The sequence below is a fragment of the Penicillium crustosum genome (assembly GCF_028827405.1).
Source record: "Penicillium crustosum strain IBT 35664 chromosome Unknown utg000001l_segment0_segment0, whole genome shotgun sequence".
NCBI classification, from domain to species: Eukaryota; Fungi; Ascomycota; class Eurotiomycetes; order Eurotiales; family Aspergillaceae; genus Penicillium; species Penicillium crustosum.
The window spans coordinates 9077519-9102841 of NW_026623122.1; the positions used below are offsets into that span (position 1 = coordinate 9077519).

General features: G+C 48.3%; 12 protein-coding genes across 12 annotated transcripts; 3 read left to right on the top strand and 9 right to left on the bottom strand.

The window, feature by feature from the left end:
- Nucleotides 1-38: 38 nt before the first annotated feature.
- Nucleotides 39-334, bottom strand: N7487_003381 (copper metallochaperone ATX1; the record flags this gene model as incomplete). Its single annotated transcript, XM_056871128.1, has 2 exons — nucleotides 39-190; nucleotides 247-334. 2 exons carry the CDS (start codon nucleotides 332-334, stop codon nucleotides 39-41), a joined length of 240 nt encoding a protein of 79 aa, XP_056735912.1.
- Nucleotides 335-701: 367 nt separating this feature from the next.
- On the bottom strand, nucleotides 702-3739 carry N7487_003382 (uncharacterized protein; the record flags this gene model as incomplete). Its single annotated transcript, XM_056871129.1, has 3 exons — nucleotides 702-2338; nucleotides 2391-3587; nucleotides 3637-3739. 3 exons carry the CDS (start codon nucleotides 3737-3739, stop codon nucleotides 702-704), a joined length of 2937 nt encoding a protein of 978 aa, XP_056735913.1.
- Nucleotides 3740-4012: 273 nt separating this feature from the next.
- On the top strand, nucleotides 4013-4846 carry N7487_003383 (kinetochore Spc25 family protein; the record flags this gene model as incomplete). The annotated part of the gene is made up of 2 exons (XM_056871130.1): nucleotides 4013-4244; nucleotides 4302-4846. 2 exons carry the CDS (start codon nucleotides 4013-4015, stop codon nucleotides 4844-4846), a joined length of 777 nt encoding a protein of 258 aa, XP_056735914.1.
- Nucleotides 4847-4997: 151 nt separating this feature from the next.
- N7487_003384 (SKI complex subunit WD repeat protein SKI8) lies at nucleotides 4998-6269 on the bottom strand (the record flags this gene model as incomplete). Its single annotated transcript, XM_056871131.1, has 7 exons — nucleotides 4998-5178; nucleotides 5229-5415; nucleotides 5468-5561; nucleotides 5620-5786; nucleotides 5845-6105; nucleotides 6178-6214; nucleotides 6267-6269. 7 exons carry the CDS (start codon nucleotides 6267-6269, stop codon nucleotides 4998-5000), a joined length of 930 nt encoding a protein of 309 aa, XP_056735915.1.
- A 741-nt stretch (nucleotides 6270-7010) lies between these two features.
- Nucleotides 7011-7419, bottom strand: N7487_003385 (mitochondrial 54S ribosomal protein bL32m; the record flags this gene model as incomplete). Its single annotated transcript, XM_056871132.1, has 2 exons — nucleotides 7011-7048; nucleotides 7116-7419. The coding sequence occupies 2 exons, from the start codon at nucleotides 7417-7419 to the stop codon at nucleotides 7011-7013; spliced, it is 342 nt and encodes a 113-aa protein (XP_056735916.1).
- A 273-nt stretch (nucleotides 7420-7692) lies between these two features.
- On the top strand, nucleotides 7693-9365 carry aspD (septin aspD). Its single transcript, XM_056871133.1, has 6 exons — nucleotides 7693-7881; nucleotides 7944-8072; nucleotides 8128-8209; nucleotides 8263-8400; nucleotides 8472-8685; nucleotides 8740-9365. Exons 1-6 carry the CDS (start codon nucleotides 7749-7751, stop codon nucleotides 9076-9078), a joined length of 1035 nt encoding a protein of 344 aa, XP_056735917.1. The 5' UTR covers nucleotides 7693-7748; the 3' UTR covers nucleotides 9079-9365.
- Nucleotides 9366-9467: 102 nt separating this feature from the next.
- N7487_003387 (guanylate kinase) lies at nucleotides 9468-10333 on the bottom strand (the record flags this gene model as incomplete). The annotated part of the gene is made up of 5 exons (XM_056871134.1): nucleotides 9468-9701; nucleotides 9753-9883; nucleotides 9946-10053; nucleotides 10132-10236; nucleotides 10321-10333. 5 exons carry the CDS (start codon nucleotides 10331-10333, stop codon nucleotides 9468-9470), a joined length of 591 nt encoding a protein of 196 aa, XP_056735918.1.
- A 364-nt stretch (nucleotides 10334-10697) lies between these two features.
- On the bottom strand, nucleotides 10698-12874 carry N7487_003388 (putative Golgi matrix protein; the record flags this gene model as incomplete). Its single annotated transcript, XM_056871135.1, has 6 exons — nucleotides 10698-10939; nucleotides 10999-11105; nucleotides 11157-11872; nucleotides 11931-12350; nucleotides 12408-12511; nucleotides 12838-12874. The coding sequence occupies 6 exons, from the start codon at nucleotides 12872-12874 to the stop codon at nucleotides 10698-10700; spliced, it is 1626 nt and encodes a 541-aa protein (XP_056735919.1).
- Nucleotides 12875-13191: 317 nt separating this feature from the next.
- N7487_003389 (uncharacterized protein) lies at nucleotides 13192-14076 on the bottom strand (the record flags this gene model as incomplete). The annotated part of the gene is made up of 4 exons (XM_056871136.1): nucleotides 13995-14076; nucleotides 13899-13938; nucleotides 13651-13811; nucleotides 13192-13592 (listed from the first exon to the last, which is right to left on the bottom strand). The coding sequence occupies exons 1-4, from the start codon at nucleotides 14065-14067 to the stop codon at nucleotides 13192-13194; spliced, it is 675 nt and encodes a 224-aa protein (XP_056735920.1). The 5' UTR covers nucleotides 14068-14076.
- A 3202-nt stretch (nucleotides 14077-17278) lies between these two features.
- On the top strand, nucleotides 17279-17581 carry N7487_003390 (uncharacterized protein; the record flags this gene model as incomplete). The annotated part of the gene is made up of 1 exon (XM_056871137.1): nucleotides 17279-17581. One exon carries the CDS (start codon nucleotides 17279-17281, stop codon nucleotides 17579-17581), a length of 303 nt encoding a protein of 100 aa, XP_056735921.1.
- Nucleotides 17582-19593: 2012 nt separating this feature from the next.
- N7487_003391 (uncharacterized protein) lies at nucleotides 19594-21068 on the bottom strand (the record flags this gene model as incomplete). The annotated part of the gene is made up of 5 exons (XM_056871138.1): nucleotides 19594-19914; nucleotides 19970-20663; nucleotides 20716-20788; nucleotides 20840-20853; nucleotides 20905-21068. The coding sequence occupies 5 exons, from the start codon at nucleotides 21066-21068 to the stop codon at nucleotides 19594-19596; spliced, it is 1266 nt and encodes a 421-aa protein (XP_056735922.1).
- A 292-nt stretch (nucleotides 21069-21360) lies between these two features.
- N7487_003392 (glycerol-3-phosphate dehydrogenase GUT2) lies at nucleotides 21361-23654 on the bottom strand (the record flags this gene model as incomplete). Its single annotated transcript, XM_056871139.1, has 4 exons — nucleotides 21361-21440; nucleotides 21496-22824; nucleotides 22880-23139; nucleotides 23224-23654. The coding sequence occupies 4 exons, from the start codon at nucleotides 23652-23654 to the stop codon at nucleotides 21361-21363; spliced, it is 2100 nt and encodes a 699-aa protein (XP_056735923.1).
- Nucleotides 23655-25323: the final 1669 nt, after the last annotated feature.

Genomic DNA, 25323 nt, shown 5'->3' on the forward strand with positions numbered 1-25323 from the left:
TATATAAGACCGGAAACATCATGAGCATAAGAGAGGATTTAAACCCCCTTGCTCTCCCCATCCGCCTCTCCGCTGTTCACAGTCTTGCCAGTCTTCTTAATCTTCTCCAGCACATCATCGTAGGAAAGAGTAGGCTCGGTGGTCACATTGACCGTCTGGGACTCGAGGCTGACATCGAAGGTCTTGACGCCTAAAGACCAGCGTGTTAGGATCAAAAGGCGATGAAACAGGCCGCGTGTTGCTTACCTTCTAGCTTTTTGAGGACACGCTCCACGGCGCCAGAGCATCCGCCGCAGGTCATAGTCACATTGAACTTGTACTGGTGGTCAGACATGGTGGGAAATTGATTTGTGTTGGTGCGGGGTGTTTGTTGTTTGAGAGGAGGGGAAGATGATGCTTGGCGGATAACACAGTGGACTTTTTGAGGTTGTTTCAGATAAATAACCAAAGGAGAAATAGTTGAAGAGAAAGAGAGAAAGGAAGATTATATATACGTATATTTATATATATTTACTCTTCCATCTATCTATATACTCCGAATATTCTCCCTGGTATTCTGGATTTGTCATACAAGGTTCATCCCTTGGTGAATGAGCCATATTCGCCATTGGTTGACGAATATCTTTTATAGCAAGATGATAGATATACTAGGTATGGAATATGTATATTTATTATGGAATTATTGGATATATAAGCCATTTCTAAAATCCAGCGGCTCTCTTCTTCTTCTTTTTCGGTTTCTTGAGTGCGCGAGTTCCAAAAGCTCCCCGCTCCATCTGGGTCATCGGCATACTATCCGGCTGACTACTGTTGATGTTGATTCGGGGAGGTGCAAGGGGCTGACTGCCCCATGTTCGGACCATAGGGACTGTCGGAGTCGAAGGGAGGGATTGTTCACGAGTCTGAGAGCGCTTCTTCCGTCTATTCTTGGATGTGCGCGCCTTGGAATTCCGCGTCTCCTCGTCTTCGATCTTGTCCCATGTATAGTGTTGGGGATTGGTCCCCACTGGCCAGTGGGAGAGGAGGTTTGCTACCTTCCGTGGTGTTGGACGTGGGGTTTTGAATTTTATGAATGCTGAGAGGCCACCCAGGACTGGGACTGCAGTGTACTTGGATTGCTCGATTGGTGTTGTGTCCCGTCGGGATCCAAAGGTTCGGCTTTTGGCCATTGATGACTGGCTTGCAGGGGACTTTGATGATAAAAATGCGAAGTAGCTCGATTGGTATTTGTTTTGTGCCGCGGCCTTCTCATTTGCCTTTTGAATTGCGAGGTCATCGGCCGGATCTGGGGGCCTGGATAGTAGGATGCTATCCAACGAGTTGGAAATTTTGATTAGGCGTGAAAGGATGAGATCGGCAGCAACTCCCCGAATGACTTTCTCTTTCATGAGTCGTGTCTGCACGGGGATGGTACGAGGCAGGGTAGACATCCAATCATCGATCATTCGATCATATGTAGTTAGAAGATCCCTGTCTGTTTCGGCTGACAATCGGGCCGGCATGCCATACCTCCCGTTTGAGGATGGGACTGGCAGAAGCATGTACCGACAGTGAGCGTCAGGGTCCCCGTATTTGGGCACCAGTGCTGAGACGAGTCGCTTCACCTCATCTGCACTTTCATCAAGACCCTCAGGCAAAATCCTCTTCCCGGTCAATTCAACTATCGTCCTGCCTGGAGGTCGCTTCGACCCATTCGCCATTTCGCCTTGTAGAACTGCCATCAACCCATCCAATGTCCTTGGTTTGGGTCTTCGCCTCTTATTTTGCTTTTTTTTACGAATTTCCATCATCCCTGTCGCTATTTTGTAGACGCCAGATAAATCCAACGTCCACTGCAAGTCCGACTTTGTATCGATGCGGCCCATTTTCGGCTTGCAACGACGAACAATTGTTTTCTTTGTCGCTGATTCATCCCAATCATCCACAATAAAGTCGTCGGTGGGTCTGGTGTAGGATGTCGGAGCATAACGCCTTCTTAACCGCAAGACACTACTTTGACGAAACAAGTCCGGCTCGTCTGGATCTCCGCGTGGACCTTTGAAAGTAGATTCGTGAACGGCAAAATCGGAATCCATCCAGAAAAGCTTGATCAGTGGCAAGTGGGCATTATAGAAATTCCTACCCTGTGGTGCAACAGAGTGGGCAATCTCTTTAAATACAAGCTTCGAGAATCGTACAACAGAGTCACGTTGAGTTGGCGGTATCTCGTCCAACAGGGGCACATCTAGCACCAGGGGATCAGGTACAGATATGAACTCTGTCTCCTCGTCGGATACAAAGGGACATGGAAATGCCTGTACCAGCCGAGTGATCTGCGAATACAGAACGAGATATACATCTAGATGATAATTTAGTATTTGAATTCCATGTTCAGTCGCACTAGCACATACCTTGGTATACGACTATGTCACTAAGTCGCAAAGTTGTGTCTTCGGGGTCTCGAAAGTGTCTCCAGGAAACTTGAGGGTATAGAGAAAGATTTGTGTCATCATCACCTGGTAGCACTCCGAGATCAAACCATGATATCCGAGTTGTCGTCAGGACGAAAAACTGTGATGGCTTGCGTGGGTTTCTTTGAACATCTAGAACCCACTCAGATTGCTTTTCCATTCCCAACTCAACCGTGCGTGGTGGAATCTGGTTGTCTGTGAAGGCATAGATCATGACACTGTGACGATTGGAGACAATTACCGATCCAACATTATGGACCCACACGATAGATGCCCAGCCATCAAGGCGAGGGCAACTATGTTTGCGTTTATAATCCCGCGTGGGCAGTGAGCCTGATTTGACGAACTCGACAGCCCAATTGGACTGCTGAAGTCGTTGCCTGCCGGTGATCTCCCAGACACTCCACTTGCCTCTGGTATCTACAATAGCGAATTGTCTCTGATACCAGGGGTTGAAGGTCACATCGGCATGTGAGAAGCCACCTGTTCGCGACACAGGTATCTCCGCGATAGGGTTCGCATCCAGCCGAGAATTTTTCAAAGGCGCGGAGGATCCCGGTATAGCATCTTCCGGGACGTGCATAGGCACAGGATCCCAGTGGTAAAGAGGTCGGAATATTGTAGTCCTTGTGGGGAGACGAGCAGCCATGAACATGGGTGTCTCCTCCAAGGGACGTGCAAAGTGTACTTGACGTACCGGTGCGCCAGAATTGGACCATTCAGACATTTCAATGTTGCTGATTGATGGAGCACGAAATGCCAACTTCTGTGGACAGCTCAACTCCAAAATTTCCTCTTCCAGCGTTCGGAATGAGATTATATTACGAGATTCCCCGGTAACAGCCACCGCAATTGGAACTGAGCGCAGCCTTTTGTCATGACGCCTTTGGTCCACAGCATATCCGAGATCGAAGACCTCAGAGATCTCCGGGTCATATTTCTCGGTTATAGATGTCACAGTTTTCGACAAAGGTTCAGCGCGAATTGAGGACCATGATGCCGCCAAATCAGGATGCGCGCTTGTGATCACCTTCCTGGGGTTTTTCTCAGCTTCTCTCTGTGTTGGTCGAGCTTGCGGGGGGCGGAAAGGCGATGGGATTGTTGTCTTGGTCACACCAGCATACTTGATCGACGGGGCTTGCGAATATGTTAGTTGGTTTCTGAGAAAGGAGGATCTAATACCTACGCCTAGCAAAGGAGCGAGTAAATATCCAGTCCTGCTCCTCAGGAAGGTAGACAGCTCGTCCTACGTGCCCATAGTGGAGAGCACTGCCTGAATGTTCATCCATCGGATCTTTCTTTGCTTCTTGCGATCAGTTCAGGACCTGGCCAAACCATGTCGATACTGGTGCAACGGTAAGAGTCCACTTGGTCATATAAATATGCGCATAATGTGAGGATATTGCAATAAGAGAAAGCCTGGAGCACCGGAAAGTTTTTTGGTTCTTATCGATAAGAAGTCGGAGTTGTTGCGCCGCAACCCAAAATAACTCTTTGTCCCCGCGTCAACTTCAACTTGCACCATTCAACACTCAACACTCACAATTGAATTCTCAGACACTATGACTTCTTCATTCGAACCGTCACTCTCGACAAGTGGCATGCGCCCACCGCTCGCCTCGGCGGATGCGCCATCAATGGCAGACTCATTGCCCAGCATCAACTTTGGGTTTGAGGACCTGCGCAATACCATGGCGCAATTCACAGTGAAGTTCGACGCGTTTATTGAGCGCGGTCGCAAACGAGTTTTGGAGGAACGAAACCAGTTCCATATAAATCTGGCTGAATATGAAGGTATGAGTTTGATAGTACTGAAACCCACAGGTTCCCTGTGCTAACACAACCTGCCAGAGGACCAGCGCATGCGACAGCGCGATATCGAAATTCTCAATCTCAAATCACAAACTCATGAACAAACCCTCCAAAAGGAAGCGGCTGAGGCTGCTGAAATGCACGCGGCTATCTCATCTATTACCTTGGAACGCGATTCCCGCCTTGCTAAACGCGACCGCCTGAAGCAACAAATCACCGAGACTCAGAAAGCTATCAGTCAAAAAGTCGAGGCACAAAAAGCTCACGCACAGCATTTAGATGCGCAATCTCGTCTCAATTTCCCGGAGTTGGAGTTTTGGCAGGATTACCTTTGTATTCGAATTGAAGGCGCCGGTCGTGAGGACCGGTTGAAGTTTGTCTACACCCATCTATTGGAGAAGGACTGGGAGGCGGAAGCTTGGTTTGAATTGGGCACCGCCAGTCGCGACTACGAAGTTTTCCATACACGCCCCAAACTTGACCGGGATAGTTTGGAGCATGTGGTAGATCTCGTCAACGATGACCGAGACTTCGGGGCGTTCCTGAAACGGATGCGCAAGTTGTTTGTTGAAGCGATGAACTAAAGACAATTACAAGGCCATTTGGGTTATTGTTATTGTTCCGATACGAATTCATGATTTTTATGCATAGTTCAGTAAAGTTTCCTAGGTTCCATTGAAATCGTCATGCAGTTGCAAGGTCATTTCTGCAATACCCTATTTCCAGCCACTCCTTTTACCCAGTAGCCTCGCGGTAGAATGCAATGCTACGGTTTGCGCCGGCGGTGGCAAACCCTTCTGTCTTGCCGACCTTGGGAAGCCATTTTGCGCTCCAAACGGCTTTATCTGTTTCTGAGTGGGTGGCAACACAGGTCTTTGTCTCCATGGACCAAACCTTGACCTTGCCGTCAAACGAACTTGGAAATGTTAGCTTGGCGTCATATGAATGCATGGAATATTAACTGACCTGCTTAGAAGGTACTCGCCAGTATCGCTCCAGGAAAGAGACAAGATCCAGGCAGAGTGCCCTGAGAGATTGGCGATTTGTTCGCCGGAGGAAGTATCATACAGCACAATGACCTTGGAGTCACCAGCAGCTGCTAGAATCTTGCTTTTGGGCGAGAAAGCCACAGCTCGTACGGGATTGACCAAGCCTAGGCCGAATTAGCACTTGCATTTCTGTTCAGCTCAGTCAGCTTTACTTACCTAGCAGAGAGAATGGCATGCGGCCTGTTTCAGTGGTGAACATGTAGACTGCGCCATCGTCATGACCTGAAGCGATCAATCGACCATCGGGAGACTAAAATGCCAAAGTTAGCAGGGGACCACGTGTCTGACTGCAGGATTTAAGATCTCACCAGGTCGATGCAAGTACCAAAGTTGCCTTTGGTCTCATGGTCTCGAATCCGAGTGCCATCAGCAGCCAAATCCCATACATTAATGCGCCCCTCCTGCGTGACGCCAGCAAGATATTGGCCATCTTCAGAAAGAGCTATGGCCCAGGCATCAGCACCTGTAAGGTCGGCTGTCTTCTTGTTAGCCTCATTGCACCTTGTGGGCTATCAAAGAGGGGCAGTGCTTACCAGTCAATTTTGTGTCTGCAGCCCAATGGCCGTCCTGGCAAGACCAGACCTTGATGGCGCCATCAAATCCAGCGGTGACTGCACGGGAGCCATTCCCACTGGTCACAATGTGATGGCAACCAATGGTGTGGGCACCATCAATGGACTGCACCAGGGGGAAGTCAGCGTCCGTGGTGGAATGTACTTTGATAGACGAGGCACCCGAGGCAGATAGAACTTGCTTGTCTGTTATAGCAAGCGAGAAGATATCAACAAGGTGCGCTACAAAAAAAAAAACAAAAGATTAGCCAAATCGCAGATGTCACCCAGGATAATGCGCATCGGGAAGCTCACCATTGTCCGCAGAACCTCTCGAGAGGTATTGTTTCGACTGAAAACCACCAATTAGTAATGAGGTTCATCGATTTTTAGTATGGTCTTACCATGTTGACGATGCCGTGCTCTCTCGCGGCTGTGTCGAGACTTTACTTGCGGAGGAGCAATGACGTTGGGGCCCGAAGGCCCGTTCCGCCTTTTATCGCCTCTTTTATCGCCTCTTTTTTCTTCTTGTTTACGATAGAGGCAGGATGATACACCACAGACATTATCAAATGTTATCTATACTGTCTCATATCTACTCTACTACCCTAGGTATCTCTATATTATGGGATGTCAAGTAAAATCATTAAACTGTTAAAGCTAATCAAGGCACTCTGTATCTACTATTAACTATCTAACATGCAATTAGTACTTCTAGGGCTTTTGTCTTGACTACATGTACATGGCTACAAAAATAATCAGGCAAGTAGAGGCGGGTAGCGTTCACAAATATAAATAGAGCGCTGAGGTCGTAATAGCATGAACAGATCCAAGTATTTCTACCCAGAGCAGTGTAACTATAACATATACAATGGGATCCCGATTGGCTTTCGGATTGAAATGGGAAAAAAAACAAGTAAATTGAAAAGATCACAGCGTTCAAGTTCGACCTACTAGATCGAATTGTTGTATATAAAAGTCATATTGAAACATTTCCCCCGCAAAATCCAGACGCCAGTTGCCATGCAGCATGTATCCACAACCAATTCTAGAAATACAATCTCTTTTTTGGGGCTTGAGATTGGGATCTCGAGAATGTTGATTCTGATTCCCTCAAAAGGCCAGCCCTTATTTCTTACAGTGCTCCCTCATGCCATGTCGAGGGTCCTCCACGATTCCTTGATGTCTGTTGACTAGTCAGCTTTTCTGCGATAACCAAATATACATGCCTCCAGCTTGGGCTCAAATCCTACCTTTGACACAGTTGGGGCACAGGAGATGGGCACGCTTGATTTGGCCACAGCCTGGGCATTTATTAAGGCTCTTCACATCCTTGAGGGCCTTTCCGGCCATTTGTCGATGACGCTTCTTCATGTGGGAGGTCTTCTTCTTAGGAACGGCGCGCAGGACAGAGTCCCAAAGATCCGAGAGAAGCGATGGGATATTGAGAGAGATCGAGACCGGTTGTAGGAATCCGCTGGTAGCGATGGGTGTGATCGGGAGGAACCGAGCGAGTCGCGGGAATTGGAGGGACTCGGAAAGCAGTGAGCGCGACATGGTTGCCGGAGCAAAAGGGAGAAGGCGCAATGCCATGTTGTCAATGGATTCAAGCACAAAAAAGGGGGGTTGGTGCTTTGAAGTGTGGTGGGAGCTATCACAAGAGATCAACGGGTGTCTGAAGCAAAAGTGAATGGTAGTTTTCTGGAGAGACGCTAGTCCCAATTAGGGATAGTCCACCCCTGAGTTCGGGAAAGAGGATGATAATAAGGGGGGTTGCCCAAGTGCTCTTGCTTCAATCTACATACTTTGTATTTCTCTTCTCTTCGGCTCTTTTTTGGGATTGCGGAACTTTTGATTTCTGTCTTTCACCTTTTAATCTCTTCATAATGGCCACCACCGCAGCTTCGGCTCAACAGCCCACTGTTTTCCCTCACAGCCATGTTGGTTTTGACAGCATTACCTCGCAAATCGAGCGCAAGCTGTTGAAGCGTGGCTTTCAGTTCAATGTCATGTGTGTCGGTATGTGCTGGACAATAAATCCCGTCAATTATAAGAATTCCAGCTAATTTCTCCCGCGATAGGCCAAACTGGTCTTGGAAAATCGACTCTGATCAACACTATCTTCGCATCCCACCTGATTGATTCTAAGGGCCGTCTGACCCCCTCCGAGCCCGTTCGCTCCACCACCGAGATCAAGACAGAGTCGCACAGTACGTTGAGTATCGGGGAATCGTTCTCGATACGGAATGGCTGACGAGTGACTAGTTATTGAGGAGAACGGCGTGCGTCTCCGCCTGAACATTGTTGACACACCTGGTTACGGTGATCAGGTCAACAACGACCGATGGTAATTGAGTCCCATCATGCTGGAGCTACTGGATCTAAGCTAATTATGATCAGCTGGGACCCCATTGTCAAGTACATCAAGGATCAGCACTCGGCATACCTCCGCAAGGAACTCACCGCTCAGCGTGAGCGTTACATCCAAGATACTCGTGTTCACTGCTGCTTGTTCTTCATCCAGCCCTCCGGCCATGCGTGAGTTTGCCCCGCCTATCCCTTGGCTTCCCTTCGAGCTCCTTTGGACTGACCCATTTGACCCCGCATAGCCTCAAGCCTATCGATATCGTTGTCCTGAAGAAGCTGTCCGATGTCGTCAACGTTGTTCCCGTTATTGCCAAGTCCGACTCTCTCACCCTCGAAGAGCGTCAGGCGTTCAAGGAGCGCATCAAGGAGGAGTTCTCCTTCCACAACCTGAAGATGTACCCTTACGATAATGACGAGCTCGATGATGAGGAGCGTGCTATCAACGCTCAGATCAAGGTATGCTCGATCCTGGCAGAGCTGTTATAACGCGAAATTAACCTCTAGTTACAGGACATCATTCCTTTCTCGGTTGTCGGCAGTGAGAAGACCATTGTTGTCAACGGCAAGCAGGTTCGCGGCCGCCAGAACCGCTGGGGTGTTATCAACGTCGAGGACGAGAACCACTGTGAATTCGTCTACCTGCGCAACTTCCTGACCCGCACCCACCTTCAGGATCTGGTCGAGACTACCAGCCAGATCCACTACGAGACCTTCCGTGCCAAGCAATTGCTTGCCCTGAAGGAAAGCAGCGCTGCCGGGGGCCACACCGGTGGCAGCCGGCCCATCAGCCCCTCCGCGGACCGGGAGCTGAGCCGCAACTCGCAGCGCGCAGCCATGAACGGATACTAAACTCGGTGATCTTTCATGTCTGATCCGAGCGCTGTAACCGTTGCGCGACGGCCCTCTCCGAAAACTTACTGTCCTCTTTTGACGCCAGCAGGCCCTTGCAGATATCCCATTTTTCCTTTTTCTTTTGCGTTTGTTTTTTTTCGTTTGTATCCTACATCCCATCTTGTGTCTTCTTGGGAGACCCATCGAGCTTGTATTGCCGGGGAAAAAGAGAATTGGCACTCCAGTGCTTGTGCCATCTCTGGTGCTTTCTATGTACTTAGTTTTCTTAATTAACTTGACGAGAGCAACTTCTATTCTTGGATTGAAAGATACCAACCGGGGCTGTCGCCTTGCTAGTCATGACCATCGACTAAATCATATTTCCCCATATGCAATGTAAGTGTGTACTATTGCGCACCGAACTTACCACCGTCAACAACCCAATCGCGCAGCTCAACATATGCTTTCTCCAGATCATCGTTAACAACGATCTTATCGTGAGCCGCAGGCTGCTTTGCATACTCAAGCTCGTTCTTAGCTTGGCTGAGTCTTTTCTGGAGAGATTCTTCGGTTTCGGTGCCACGGCCACGGAGGCGCTGCTCCAGCACCTCAAGAGAAGGCGGCGCAAGGAACAAGAAACGCTATGAATCATTAGTAAAGTCCCATCATCAGAATTCCCTAGGACACTTTACCGCATTGAGATCCGTTCGCTTCACCTGCTTGACTCCTTCCATCTCAATATCCAATATGCAGATACGCTTCTTCTCAGCGATGTTCTTGACAGCCTGCACAGATGTTCCATAGTGGTTCCCGCCGAATTGAGCTGCTCGGTCGGTTAATTGATGTCCGAAATCTTTCTTTTTATGCCTAGCAGTGTAAACCCACCATGTTCAATAAACCCGTTCTTGGCGACTAGGTCGAGGAATGCGTCTTTTGTGACAAAGTTATATTCACGGCCATCTTGCTCGCCGGGTCTCGGAGATCGTGTGGTTTCTATTTAGCGCACGTGTGAGCAAAGCTGCGGCGCCAATTCATTCCACCCCTCCTCTCCTTGTCACTATTGGTACTGACCCGAGATAGAAAATCCAAACGTATCGGGGTACTCGGCAAACAATCGCTTGAGCAGAGTCGACTTTCCGGTCCCCGATGGGCCGGAAATCACAATGGGGCGGTAGGCTTTAGCACAAAAGTGGTCTTGTCAGTATGTCTGCGTCGAACGGTGGGGTGTTGTGTTCTGCCATGAAGCAGCTTTTATCTTACCAGTGGAGGCCATTGTAGATGCAGAATGAGTGGCACGGACGAATGGTCTGTAAAACGCTGAGAAGGCACGGAAAGACGAGAGAGGCATATAAGGATTGAAATTAAAATGAACAAGGCAATTATTTAGCTGAAGACGGCTTTGTTCCGTCCGAATCCAGCTTAGTCTGTTTATTTATTAGGAAGGCGGAAGAGGAAGGCGGAAGAAGCCCATATCTCTTGGCACTACACCGTACACGAAGTATACATCCATGAATGGAAATGTGTAGACGGAGTGAGTACATAACTAGTTACATGCAATTTATCAAGTAGGACAAAGTACCAGAGTATCAATATCCCAAGTTCTATGCCTTTCCTACTTTATACATTTCTCCACCCTATCATTTAAGAGGCCCCTGATGGCTTCCTCGTCGCGATGGATTCATATTACCCACCTCCGCCTCTTGCTCCAGGAAATTAGACCATAGTTCGGCTAACGTCTCTTTACTGGAGGCCCCATTATCCATGAATTCCGTTGCCAGGTTTGGTGTGCTCGGGGTACGGAGGGGAGTGCCGGGGACTCGGAGCTTCCCAGGCATACTCGATGTCCCTGGCCGGGCAAGACCTGCCTGTTCACGTTGCTCTATTTTCAATCATCAGATGGGCTCGAGAAATTATACGTTTGTTGTTTGCAGCACTCACCATCATTCCAGCCTAATAGTGCAGCGATCAGTTGCAATATTTGGAATTTCTTCGGATCAGATCGGTCTAGAGCAAGGAAGTGTAGGAAATGGTTGGTGACAATATGTCTGTATGATGTCAGTATATAATTGAGGTAAGTGGGTGTCACAAGAACATACCTGTCAACATTATCCTCTGGCTTTCCTTTCTTGAGGAATCGTAGGGCTTTCGTCAGGTGGTCATTCAATGTGACTGCCTCATGTCGTAGCTTGCCAATGAGTAGGTTCTTCTCCTTGACCTCTTTCTCGAATGGCCGGACTCGCTCAATCTCTTCCAGGGCATTTTGGAGACCCTTATCGGCGTCGGTGGCCTGCTTCTGTGCTTCCCGCAGAGAGCGTCGGAGGTCCTCGAGTTGAGAATCAGAGCTCTCGACAAGCTCTCGCAGCTCTTGCTTTCGCGCCAATTGGATTTCCTGCAACGCGCGCTGGAGGCCATCAACTGTTGACTGTTGGGTGTCTCGTTCATGGGTGGCTCGTTCATATCCCTCTCTTAGGCTGCTGAGCTGCTCCTCCAGATCCCCGACCTTCTCGTTCAGATTCTCCCGAATAGATCGCTCCTCCATGGCAAGGATTTCCCAATTATGCATAGCCTCCTTCGCTTGCTCAAACTCCGACTGGAGGTACGCTTCTTGCTCGAGAAGTTCCTCCTTCTCCTTCAACCAGTTCTGTTGGGATAAGTTTGTCCGGTCCCGAAGAGTGGACAGCTCCTTCTCTTTCTCCGCCGAGTCGCCCGATAGTTCTACCAGCTGGGCGGATTTTGAATCAAGCTCTTCCTTCAAGTTGTTGTTCTCGTCTTCAAGGTCTTCGATCTGTGATCGCGCTAGAGACAATTCCTCCTATATGGCAAGCAAGATTAGCCAAATATCCCCAAGTAGTGAATTCTAGTCCACGCACCGCATCCTCCTTGAGGCGCTCCCCTAGTTGCGATTTGATGGTGTTGACTCGTTCCAGGAGCATCTGGAACTGCGTTTCCGCCTGCTCCTTTTTGCTCTCCGCATCATCCAATTTCTGCTGCAGGGCTTCCATGTCTGCGGTATGCTTGGACTGAATCTCTTCCAATGATTTTCGCATGTCAGCTACTTCGGCGCGCAACGAGTCGCGATCTCGAACAAGTGCATCGAATCGGTCCTTTGGCTCGGTGCCATCGGAAGCGGGGTCGGACTGGATATCGGTTCCTGAGGGGGCATCACCAGTAGCTACGGGCTCCTGCTTATTTGCAGACCGATCTGGTAAACTACCATCTATTGTGTCGGGCTTGGCGCCATTGGATTCTGGCTCTTGTATGGGGTCCACGTTGGCATCATGGGATTCGTTCTTATGAGGTGTCAGCAAAGGTGCAATAACAATCAGGGAGAGAAGTTCATCACATACATCAGTGTCATTGTGATCGGCGGGCACATCATCTGGTTGCTCATCGGCCTTGGAGTCGGCTTTGGCTTTTGCGGCCTTCTTCTTGTTCTTCTTGGACTTTGCGCCTTTGCGGGGTCAGTGGGTTCCAATTCACAAAGGGGATGCCCTTACTTGGGGTAGCAGACGGTGGAATTCCTTCGCTCATGCTGTGTGGTGTTTGAAAAGACCTTGGGGGAGGAAGATGATGAATTCCTAAGGTTACAAGCTGTCAACATGCGGCCGGGGGTTAGCGCCCTTTCCGCCCTCCAGGGCTATGCTTAGATGATTAATCTATCAACTTCCATTCCACAGGCTTGTCCTTTTTTTTTTAAAAACTTTCAATTTGATGTATTTATTTAGCCTGTATCTACCTTGCTATTTTTGAATCTTTTGTCGTTTTGTACTTACGTACGTATATGATTCGCTACAAGCTTGTTGTCCCCCCCCATAGTATGCCAAGGGGGATGGTGTATGTTGTCGATTGGGAAGGAACCCTAGGATTCTTCTGAGATGACGTAGGACTTCGGGGGGTTAGTGAAGCCCTTTGTCTATCCCACTATATCTCATCATACATGACCTAAACAAATCAAAAGGGTATCAAGAGGGAGAAGAGTAGGACTATTTTGTCGTACTCATATCAATTGTCCCCCGTGGTATGTGCTATGTAGTATGTAGTATGTAGAGGGTATAATTTTCACTTCGCTGGGGGCTTAAAGGTAACACACAGGAAAAGGTTATCTTCCATTAGAAAAGACAACAATGCTCATCACATGAAATCGTCAAGGAAATCCTCATCACGATCCTGGTTGTTGCTGGCTTCCATGTTCTCCTCCGTGAACATATCGTCATATGCATGATCTTTCTGCCACTTGAGTTGTTCATACTCTTGCTGCTTCTTCTTTTCCTTCGCACGCTGTTCATCTCGGGCCTTGCGGTCACTGCGCTGCTTCTTCTTCGTGTCCTCTTCCTTCTCGGCTCGGAGATCGGGGTATTTCTCGACTCGGGTCTTGTTCAACCGGTTGACGATTGGGTTTTCACGCTGCTTCACATAGACCTTGCGGACCAGCTTGTGATTATGGAATGTGACTTGGCCGGCTGCCATTGACCCGTCTTTCTTCAGGTTTGACCATGGTGTGTAGATGACAGTGATGTTGTCCTTCTTGTTACCTTTCCAGAAGTCAGTCTCCACCAGTATGAAATATTTGGGTTCACATCGGGGACTGACCTTCAATGGAGTTCGCCTTTGTGAGTTGGGCGCAATCCTCTAGCAGCGGTTGGGCGATGTTATCCCATGTTTCACCTTCTCGAAGGCGCACGTAGACGTGTGCACTTGACAAATTGTCGACGTGGAACTGCAAGTGTATAGAAGTATTAGGGCAATTGCCGCTATCGCAAGTCGGAGGGGGAGAGACTGACCCTGTTGCGCAAGAATATCAGTCCCAAAATTCTACAAATGTATACCGGGAAACATACCAGACATCATTGTCCAATCCATATTTTATGAGATCCTCGTCTAACACACCATTGTTAACAAGTTTATTCCCTGGGTTGACCAAATCGGAGGCATACTCTCGAATTTGTCCTTGCCGACATAAATGAAGGCGGAAGGTTCGACCACATTCGATGTGAAATAGAAAACCATGGTGACAGTATCCAATTCTTCTTCTTTTCTTTCAAAGGACCTTGAGGCAGATCGGGTTCGAACAATGATCGGCGCAGGTCAAAAGTTGAAATGGCGCTGGTGGGGGGAATCTTTATCTCGGTATCGTATAGCTTAGTCAGCAGTATAGATCTCGAAGCCCAGAGGTCGATTGGGCCTGGCGAGGTCGACATATACATATCAACTTGTGAAATTCTTATCGCTGGTTTCTGGTCAAATCAATTGAGCTTGGGATTTTACGCTGATATTATGTAGAGACGCCTGCATCCGGGAATTAAAGCTGTAGTTATTGTTGTATAAGAAGTAAGAGCAGGAGACTGAGTATGCAATAGAACGGCGAAACATACGGAGCAGAATGAGCAAAAGTGTGAGGCTTTACAATTGATGTAAGAATATAGATATTGGTATGTAAGAAATAGCCCGGGAGTTGTTCATCGGGAGATTCAAGCAGCAACAAGTAAAAGCAAAGCTAGACTTGAGCTATTGAATACAGAACAAATGATATTGAAAGAATCAATTGGCCCAATTGATCAATAATTCCATTGTACACCATGTCGGTATCATCCTCTCAGTCAACGAAAGTTGTTCCGGGCTAACACACTGGTTTGGGAAGAGATCCCAACGGACAAACGAATAGTCAGGCCGTGGTAAGGCAATGTATACCATCACTGACTCAGAAGAAGCACGTTCCCAATCCTGTCTAAAAGATCAGTTGAGATTGGCTCAGGGTTCACAGCCATGGGATCTCTTTCACCATCCCAGGCGGGTTAGTGATTGGGATGCTGCTCGGGCCCTATTCCAAAATGACAGCTTACAGAAGCTGTGCCACATCTTCACGAAGTACCGCATTGTGCAGATTGTTTTAGTTCGGACGATGTTTTTCCACCATTTGGGAGGCTTCTTCCCTCGCAGATACCTGTATGAAACGACTTCCAATCTGCATTTGATGCAGTATGTGGCACGATTGTTACATTTCACGGAGAAGTTCGAGTGCAATCCAAGCTCGCTTCTCGTCAGTGGGGGTCGCAGATCTTGGGGTCCTATTGTGTTTGGTATTAATGAACAAGGTCAAAATTTAACACCTGAAACGACTTCAAACACCGATGCAGTTGTAGCAGAGTTCAAGAAACTCTGTGACCTCATGATACTATGCGGTCAAGACCGGGAACATGCCCTGATCCCTCTACTATAGTAGGTACTTTCTATCGGGCATCGTTCTTGCTCCTCGTCGAGGCCTCATGAATTGCCGTTCTTCTCTAGAACCCACTGTGTGGTAAAGTTCTTTGGCAGTGCTGACCTGGGGAGTATATAGGAAGCAAAGTGAGCAATGTGCTAGGAGGGAAGTTGCTTGAGGAGGATGAAGGGTGAAATCGGAAGGTTCCTTTTTAGAGTTGGGCTTTGTGCGGACCGGCGTTCCAGGCACATCCCAGGCACATCCCACCTTTTTTTCTTTTCTTTTTGTCCCTGCACTTCTCTCTCTGGACTCTCCGAAGAACACCCTCGAAGTACTCTCCAGAAGAGCATATCTGAGCTGGAGTTGAAATACTTTGGAAACATTGGCTATGTTTTGGTCAATCGCCTTCCAAACTCGATGCCCTGCTGAGAGGGCTTGTTTGGGATATTGTTCCCCACAATATGCGTGATATCCATGATATCCATCAAGTGCGGCATATTCGAGAAAACGAGATCATATTGAAGGGCCTGATTCACATTGCACCCAAAACAATGGCATGTGTACTTGCCAGAACGCATGAGATGCGTTATTTTATGTCGACACGTTACCTCTTGTCGAAAGGGGTAAAGACAACGAGAGAGAGAGAAAAAAGAAATTAAATTGAAAGAAAAAAAAAAAAAAAAAAGAAAAAAAGAAATTGAACCGAATGTGACCTCGGGATGGATTCAAATTCAGAATGTGATTATGTGACTGGGCTGCATCGGAAAGGGTACCCGACAATTTTGATCTTCCGCGGCGTTTTGGTTTCGGACGAACCCCTGAGATCAGTTAACTTCTCCCGAAAGGACATGTGTGATGTCTCGGAGATCAGTATATATCCATGTCGCATGTCGGCAAGCATGGCAAGCATCGTGCCCAAAATGACCGAAAGAGAGATCACCGGCCGAAACTATTTCACCAATTGGATAAATTCAAAAAGGATAAATGTGTAAGTGGGAAGATTGGGCTAGAAAAGGAACACGCTAACGCAGTGTTTATATTGAACTCGCCAATGATTGGAATGTTTCGGGGAATCCCAAGTCCCACGAGCCTCAAACCGCAAGGACCGCAAGGACCGCGAAGGACCGCAAGGACCAGACCGGGGTTCCACTTAACTGATGCACCGGATATTGCTCTGGCGCCATTAATATCTTCCCCCCTTTTTCCTCCAACCCCAATTGGTCCTCATAGTCGACGGCTTTAAGCGATCCTGACCCCTTGAACCCTATAACTCATCGACGAATCATCACTAACGTTCAGAACGGTTTCCACCGTTTTCCACCGGCTCCACCGTCTCATCTGGGTCCAAGACGGCTTAGTTCGATGCTAGCCGGAGCATGTCATTAAAATTGCCCGAGAAAACCGTTACGCCAAGGGACCGCGGCGCAATCCCGAGCCCATCTCATGCAAACTACATCCTTGTGGCCTTATGGATTATGTGTCTTCCCAGGATGTCTCCCCATTGGAGTGTGGTCCCATTTCAACTTTCTACCTTTGGAGCAACGGAGATCCATAGACGGAATACTTTGGACTATCCGTTACCTCCAATTTCGGTGTGAAGTCCGACCTAGTTCCTGAACGTCCCACAGCCTATAGGTCCAACTAATTCTTGCATTTACCTTTCCATTGCATGTCACACTTATGAACATAGTATTTCGGGACTGGCCCGGTTTTTTCCCCTCTCCCTCTCCCGTTGCTCCACACTTGGTTCCTATTTAATTATCGAAAAAAAAAAAAAAAAAAAAAAAAACATAATCGGATTTTCTTGTTTTGGCCTTATGCACAGTCTCATCTCTTCCGCATTCTACTTGGCCTGAAACCCTTTTCGCTTCGGTCGAGCCCTTCACGGCGCACATCTTCCCATTTCTTCCCAAGTTCCCCCACTCCCCAAACACTCCCATCTTGAAAAAAACTCCCTCAACAACTTTCAAACACAGCATCCCTCCTCATCTGAACACCTAAACACCCCTCTCCGACGATATGTCCAACCTTCCTCTATCTAGAAGCTGGCCGGAGATTCGACAGGCCTTAGAACACGCTCGGGAATGCGAAGATGGTCCTGTGAATGCCCAATCCGCCGCCGTCCTGGAAGCAGCCATTACCGAACTCTGGAATCGCATTCAGGCCCAACCAGATAGCTATGTGCTCACACCAGACGAATTCGCACTCTTTAATTACTTCCTCACTACACGATACCGTGGCTCGCCCGTCGCCCAGAGAGCCGTGGCCCGTTTCTGGAACAATTACCAAGGAGCCACGAATTGCGATGGCGTGGCCAACTAGCTACGCTTGAATTGCCTGTTTATCGGTACACGTTTTGCACTAGCCGAGAGGGGGCCCCATTTTCTTTTTTCCGGGCTTTCCACATGATGTCTCTGGAACTTTTGCCATACAGGGAGTGTGGGTTTTGAAGGTGCCCAATGTCCTGTGCATCGCGGCGCGGGGGAGGTTCCATTACTATCCTCCTATCTCATGCTACTTGCATGGTACTTGGTTACTGGTACCGGGATCGGTATATCCCATGGCACCCCCCGTCCCAGCTTTGAACCGGAGACTAGAACCAAAAACCAGAATCAGAGATCCCGGGATATACCGCTTCAATTTCCCACGTGAAATCTGCACGAAGATCAACACGGTTGTTCTACGGTCTATGCATAAGGCAAAAGAACGACTCGGGATTTGCTTCGGAGGGGGATCTCTGGGATTGGAGCGAGTCCCAAGTGACTTGGAATATACAACAAATTCCAGCAAAAGGTCCGGGTTACCTGGTCCACACCCTTTTCCCCGGTTGTAGGGGAAATGGTGTGGTGATAACATGCATGTATGCCTTGCTGTTGTCCGTTCCACACTTTTTTTTTTCCCTCGCCCTTTTTTGCCTTTGGTGTACAGGGAATAAGTGTGGGTTGGTCTTGATCCCTGTCTTGATTGGGACACAATACATGCGTCGGGCTTCTACGCAAATAAAAAAAAGAGGGGAACCCAATATATGGTGCTAAAAATATAATTTAATGGGAATCATTTATCAGAAGGCGGATGGATATTCTACATATGTAGAGTGTATAATTCTGTAGATATGTATATAGTACGGATCACGGAATACTACATAACTATATTACAGTTAGCTACGGGATTTGCCATATATCCCCGCTTCTTAGACTTTTGGTTTAATTGTTTGGTTTTGTTTTGAGTTTCTCTTTTTTATTAATTTCTTTATGTTCTTTCTTAGCCATCTATATTCGTATATTAATTTAGTCCGAGATAGTGCTACCAACGGGTATGTGACCTTACTAGCTGCAGCCAATTCCCCGAGGCCACTAACCCCCGTTACCCTGCGAGTCATTCATTAGTGCGTATAAGCCACGTACTGTTAGTGTCTTTTTATGTAGCATCCACATACATCATCTCGGCCAATTTCCCCAATTAGAGCCACCTCTTTGCTTTTTTTTACTATAGAATGGAGTCCCGGACTTGACCTAGGCCCAAAGGCCTAAATCGATTGTATTGATTATATGCAGATATAACAATGCTATATCGCCGTGATTTATGAACTGGTCACGTGAAATCAACCCCCCGAGGCAATATAAGAACTTAACTACAACATACTACCTGGGGACTATTGTACTGTATCACCCAACGTCCTGAGGTCAGGGTATGGTATGACTTGACCCCCCTAAAAGGTCAATTGGACGAGTGAAGTCTAATCTTATTCTTTCTCCGCAGCAATCACCCTTGTCCAAAAAAGAAAGTGTCATTTGTCTTCCGTGGAATCCCTGAGACTACACTTTGCTCTGGGAGGACAAGGATCTCTTGTGGTATCTGGCAACATATCCACTTGGCTAAAAGGTAGCTGCTGCAGAGTCCCGGATACTTGCATGTCGTCTCCATTGGTCAAATGGTGCAGGAGAACTCAATTTATTCTTATACAATGCAGCTGGATAGTTCTCTGCGTCTTATGTTCCTCGTATCCTCGTACTTGCAACCACGATAATACTGTGCCCCAATTGTAATTGCCCATTTCCCCCTCCCCGAATCAATTCCTTTGTGGATCTGAGGCCGTCTCAGTAAAGAGAGTTGTCAGCACATGAGAAGCTGCCTCCCCCAACACTCTCGCGAAGGTTGTGAAAGATCGACCGAATGGACGAATATAGTCCGACAATGCACTGGTGGTGTAAGTTAATCTGCACCGGCGAATCACAGTGGAACGTAACTTACAATGAGAAATCCAAGAAACACTAGGAAGATATTGAAACAAAACAACACCCTCTGTCGCCTGGTTAGGAACCAACAACTCCGGTTCAAATAGAGCCAAAATAGCCCAGGTAGACCAAATGAAAACCAACTAGCAAATAACGAGCTCTAATATGAATGATTAGTGCTCGTTTCAGGTTGGGATCAGGGTCGGGATAGGTAGTACACACCGCAAGCCCTAGTACATCGTTGAAAACCGGTATCCCCTCGGCGATGATCCACGACAAGATCCAAAGCACCGCACATATCGCAGCCCACACCAACCGCGCCATAAGTGACTGGCTATGCATCGAATTGGTTCCCCGGAAGACACGGACGTAAATGAACTTGACGGCAACATGGGCATTCACCACACCCCCGATCACAATCTACCCAGTGGTCAGCTCATATCCGAAGAAGTCCACGGGGGGAGCAGGTACGTACCGTGGGTATTGCGATTGCATAGGCAATCTTGCGAAATAACTGCCCCGCAGAATTGAGAGCAGGTGAGTTGACAGTCGGTCCAATATAGGCGTATATCACAATAGCGGCCACGGTATACAAGACCATTTCACTCATCTGCAAAAGCGCCAGAGCCTTGGGGAAATCCTGGAGCTCCTTGAGCTCAGAGAAAAGGGTAAAGAACGCAACATGTCCTGCGTACGCAAAGATGATATTTGCAATAGCAAGACACGCATCATGCACTTTGGGCGGAGGAGAAAAGGCCGGGACATGCACTGGTCCTTGTTTGACAAGGGTGACCCCAATCATACCAGTGAGAACCGCTCCGACAATACTCACAAAACTGACGGAGGAGAGGTGAGAAAGTCTCTCCAGTCGCCGTGGGAGAGTCAATATGAACGAGGCAAGTAAACCTACAACTGAAAAGATGATGGTGCAAGAGGAATGTTCAGTAAGGACGTTCATCATAATCGAAAAAGTGAGGATATGGCTCCCCATCACCAACACAAAAAATATGAGCTGGGCCACGTCCAGTGTACTCCGTCCGATCCTTCCCATCAGAAGATCACCAGCATCAGCCATGCTGTGTACCTGGACATGGCGGCATTTGAATTGCCCAATGGTATATGCAGTATACGTCGAGATTGTCCCAACCACAAAGATGGTTAGGATGCCGCTGGATAAGTAGGTTAGCTCGGCCTTTGCAGTCAACGGGGAGGAGATTGTACGGAATAAGACCTAGTACCGCAAGCGCTTTGGGCAGCGCGAGAATACCAAGTGAGATGGTTTCTGCGATCATGACTGACCGGATCTGTTAGAGAAAGTTGAGGAATATGCAAGACATAGACTTACTCATGCCGGCTTGCCTGTTAAAAGGATCAGCTTTGCCCTAGCCGTGGGAAGAAAGAGACACTCACCACCACGCCATGGTCTTGTACTTGACGCCAACTTGGCTTTCATCTCCAAAGGGATCCTGTTCCTCCAACTCTGGCTTTGGTGAGGCGGACTCTTTATCCGAATCCAACTTGTGCTTCACAAAACTCAGCGATTGAATATCAACATCAGACTGATTGGGCATCATTATGTGTGATGGTTGACAAAATGCAAAGGAATTGAAATGACGGGATTAAAGGGATCGAAGAGAGATTGAAGGGATTGAGGACTACTAGTAAGTTCGGGGATGGCACCTTCCGAATGTGAATGGGTGTCATTTTTGGAAAGTGTCATTTTAGAGGGTTTTGGGGGTCTTTTTGTTTTCCCCCAGTCCCTGTTTTAAGTGTTAATGACAGGAAATCAATATTGGAACAAAAAAGGAAATAAAAAAAGGAACGCTTCTATTTATACAAGCCCGATCTATATATACCACACGTCATCTAGTTGAGCGAGGGTGTTGTTGCTGCAGGAGCTGCAGTAGTAGCACGCACGTCGCTCTCAATCATGTCCGCAGGAGGTTCTAGGATGGTCAGCACTGTGGTTCATTGGGTTGTTGGGAGGTTTCAAAAACATACCATTACGAGAGAAAGTCGCACGCTCGGCATCATCGACTTGCTTAACACGGCCGTTCTGGACCTCATGACGGGAAAGGCCCATGAAGCTCTTAGGCAGACCCATGGACGAAAGGTAAGTCAAGGAATCCTTCCACTCGAGGTCCTTGCGGGCAGTGGTCCACTTCAACTCCTCACCCATCATGTCAATCACGGTGGGGAGGGCCTCGAGAGCGGCCTCGGCGTTCAGGAAAGCAAGACGGGTGCGACGGGCAATCACATCGACAGCAGTCTGGGCATACTCGTGACGGACGGCGTAGCGGACCTCACCATCGATGAAGGGGTACATGGGGGAGATGCGGCAGCCGCGCACGGGGAAACGTTCGCTAGTAGGGGAAGACAAAGCAGCGACCTGCCATGCGCGGTCACCGTACGACTCAGTGAGGTGCTTGGCCACGTCGGTCTCGAGACCGAAGTGCTGGATAAGGTTGATGAAGAGAGTCTTGGAGAAACCGTGGGCACCGATCAGGCGCACCTGGTGGGTCTGGCAGCTACCGTCGAGAACGGCACCGTCAGCAACCAAACCACTGCCGCCGACACCACTGATGTCAGGAAGACTGGTGAGCTGGCGGGGCTTGAGCTTGAACACTTTGACCGCCTCATCCACGGCCTCCTCGGCCATCTGGCGGTAAGTAGTCCACTTACCACCGGCGCAAGTCAACAGTCCAGACTGAGAGACAGTCACCAAGTGGTTGCGGACGAGAGCCTCCGAGTTCTTCACCTTGGGATCGCGCACCAAGGGACGGATACCAGACCAGGCAGCAAGAACATCGCTTCGGTCCACGGTGATATCGGGGGCGATGTAGCCACGAATCTCCGAAAGGATCCAGTTGATGTCCTTCTCAGTGGGCTGAGGCTGGGCCTCAATCTCACAGGGCTGGTCGGTGGTACCAGCGATGGTGTTACCCTGCCATGGCAGGAAGAAGATCACACGTCCATCCGATGTGGAAGGGTCAATGAGACCCATGTTTGAGGGACTGAAGTAACCAGGCAGGATGATGTGAACACCAGCACTAGGGGCCACAATCTCCTTGACATTAGGCTCATCCATCTTGCGGATAGAATCCGAGAAGGGACCAGTGGCGTTGATGATACCCTTGGCGCGAATGTTGAACTCCTTGGCGACCTGGCCATCCTTCTCTGTGACGATGTCCTTGGCGCGCGCACCGCACAGCTTGCCGTTGGCATCCTTGTTCAGTCCGGTGACCTCCAAGTGGTTCACCACGGTGGTACCGTAGAGCGCAGCGGTCATGGCGAGGGAGACGTTCATGCGGGAGTCGTTGTGTGCACCATCTTGTCTGGAATTAGCCCAAATAATTTCTTTGCGGAATGCGGATCCGTAACTTACCATAGTACACCATTGCTCCAATGATGTTGTCACGCTTCAACATGGGGAATGCGTCAATGGCCTTACTCTTGGTCAGGAAGTACGAGGTCTCAATGCCCTCGGAACCAGCCAAGAAGTCATAGGCCTTGGTACCAGCCCAGAAATAGGGAGCCTGCCACCATTTCTGAACAGGCACCATAATTGGCAGCCATGATGACAGATGGGGAGCTGTGTTCAGGAAGTACTTGCGCTCTCTGAGAGCCTCCTTAACTAGCGCATACCTGCGATGCGATTGTTAGCAAGGATGCGCTGGTATGCGGTCATTTTGACCTCCAACAAGGAAACGGGTTCCCGGAAAAACTCACTGGTTGTAATCCAACTCCCAAACAGCCTTTTCCAGGTAACGGACACCACCGTGTACCAGCTTGGTACTCTTACTACTGGTTCCGGAACTGAAATCATCTCTCTCCACCACCGCGACCTTCAGGCCTCGGGTGGCGGCATCTAGTGCGATACCGGCTCCAGTAGCTCCACCACCAATGATAAGCAGATCATATTCCTCCTCGTCGTTACTGCGCTTAAGGTCCTCAATCTGCTCGAGGCGAGACTTGATTGAGGGGAAACTGGGTGGGACCAATTTGCCTTCACGGTAACCTGGCGGGGGAACGGCGGGGGCTTCGAGGCCCGGAATATTTCGCGGACGGTAAGAAATGTAGAGAACACCTGCTCCTGCGGCGGCGGCCGCGGATGTGTAAAGGAGAGGTCTCAAGAGTTTGCGCGAGTGCCGAGCGGCCATTATCTGCGGTGTTCCGAATGTACGGTGATGTAATGTGTTTTAAATGTTCAAATATGCCGGGATTCGGGATTCTTAATAAGAATATGTGCCCGAAATAAGGATTGGAGGATTGGAGGAGAAGAAGAAGAAGAGAGAGGGAGATATGGAGAGAGAAGTTGAGAAGAGAAGGATACTGGAGGCGAGAGAGAGAGAGGGAGGCGGGAAGACCTAAAAGGTAAGTCACTAGCTATGGGGAATTTCCCGTTTCCCTTTTCTTTTATTTTTATTTTTCCTTTCAACTTGGCAATAACACCAAAAATCTATGAAAGGCAAGATTTGCGACAATCTTCAATGTACAACAAGGTACACAGTATCCGATACTTGATCGCTACACCTTCCACTATGAATACAGGGGTGTCACGAGTACAGACAGAGCTCTGCGTCATGGGAGCACGGCAGCTCACCATTGGAGCAACCTTGGCAGTGGAGATGGGGCTACGTCCCATAATGTCCCATAATGTGCGCCTCTTGTTTTTTCTTATTTCTCACAATTGGCTCGATATAGTGGGAACTCCGTCCGGGTCTCTACTCCGACACATGACGCGAAGAAAATTTCCTTTGAATTCCATCTGGACCTCGGTCTTCCCAACTCTCAACTTCCTCTCCCAAGCTCCCCAAGGGGGAAGGTATATCACTGGGTATTCAGGGATTACCAATGTATTCAGATATAAACAATTGTCGGGAAGCCGACTCTGCATCCGTTTAACTAGTCCATGCCCGACGCACTTTTTTTTTTATCTCCGGTGCAGATCTACCTCAAAGGGTCTGGACTCGATCAATCTCTTCGTGGCCACCTGACTGCCAGCTCCATGTTCATTGACCAGTCACGGACTGCCATATCGCCCCGTCCCGGCCCACGGAGCCCAGGGGCCCCCCGTTATGAACACCTTGTTTGGATCTACTCCACTTGCTGGAATTGTTCAATTCTCCCCCTGTGCACAACGTACCTTATCCTTGATATCTTTTATCATTGGCCCCACTATGCCAATCCCTTTGGATTCCGGTTTTGCTCAGGAATGTCATCATCTCTGGTTTTAGACCAGACCTTGAAAATCTGAAGTCATCCGGTGATGAAATACATCGGGAAAATTTGGTCGAATGAGGCTCTTCTTTCTAGAAGGTCTTAAAAAAAAAGAAGTCCTTGCGCGAGTGGATATGATCTTCACTAGCCCCTTATTCAGCAATAGCGTGCCCAGGTGCCCAGGCGTTCTCAATCATATCAGACTAAAAACAACTATACAAGTACTATTCAAAAACTAAAGGTCTTCCGGTGAATACTTCAGAGAAGTGCCCCTTGAAAAATGAAAAATCTGGCATAAATACCCCCTGTTGTTGGTTTGAGTATCCCAAACCTACTCAATGGATAGGCGTATTTATATCTCTAAAGACATTTACGCCAAGTTGAACCCAAATCTCAAGGCCATGAACACTAATGTGACAGATGAATTTGAGAAGAAAAAAAAGACATATATAAAATATGTATAAAATATATCGAAAACTAAAATATCACAGAAGGGCAAAGTGAACCTCTGATAAAAACACAATATAAAACCACAAAAATGATGTTCAAATCCATCCCAACAACATGAAAACAGCTTGATACTAACTATTATAGATATAGTTATATATA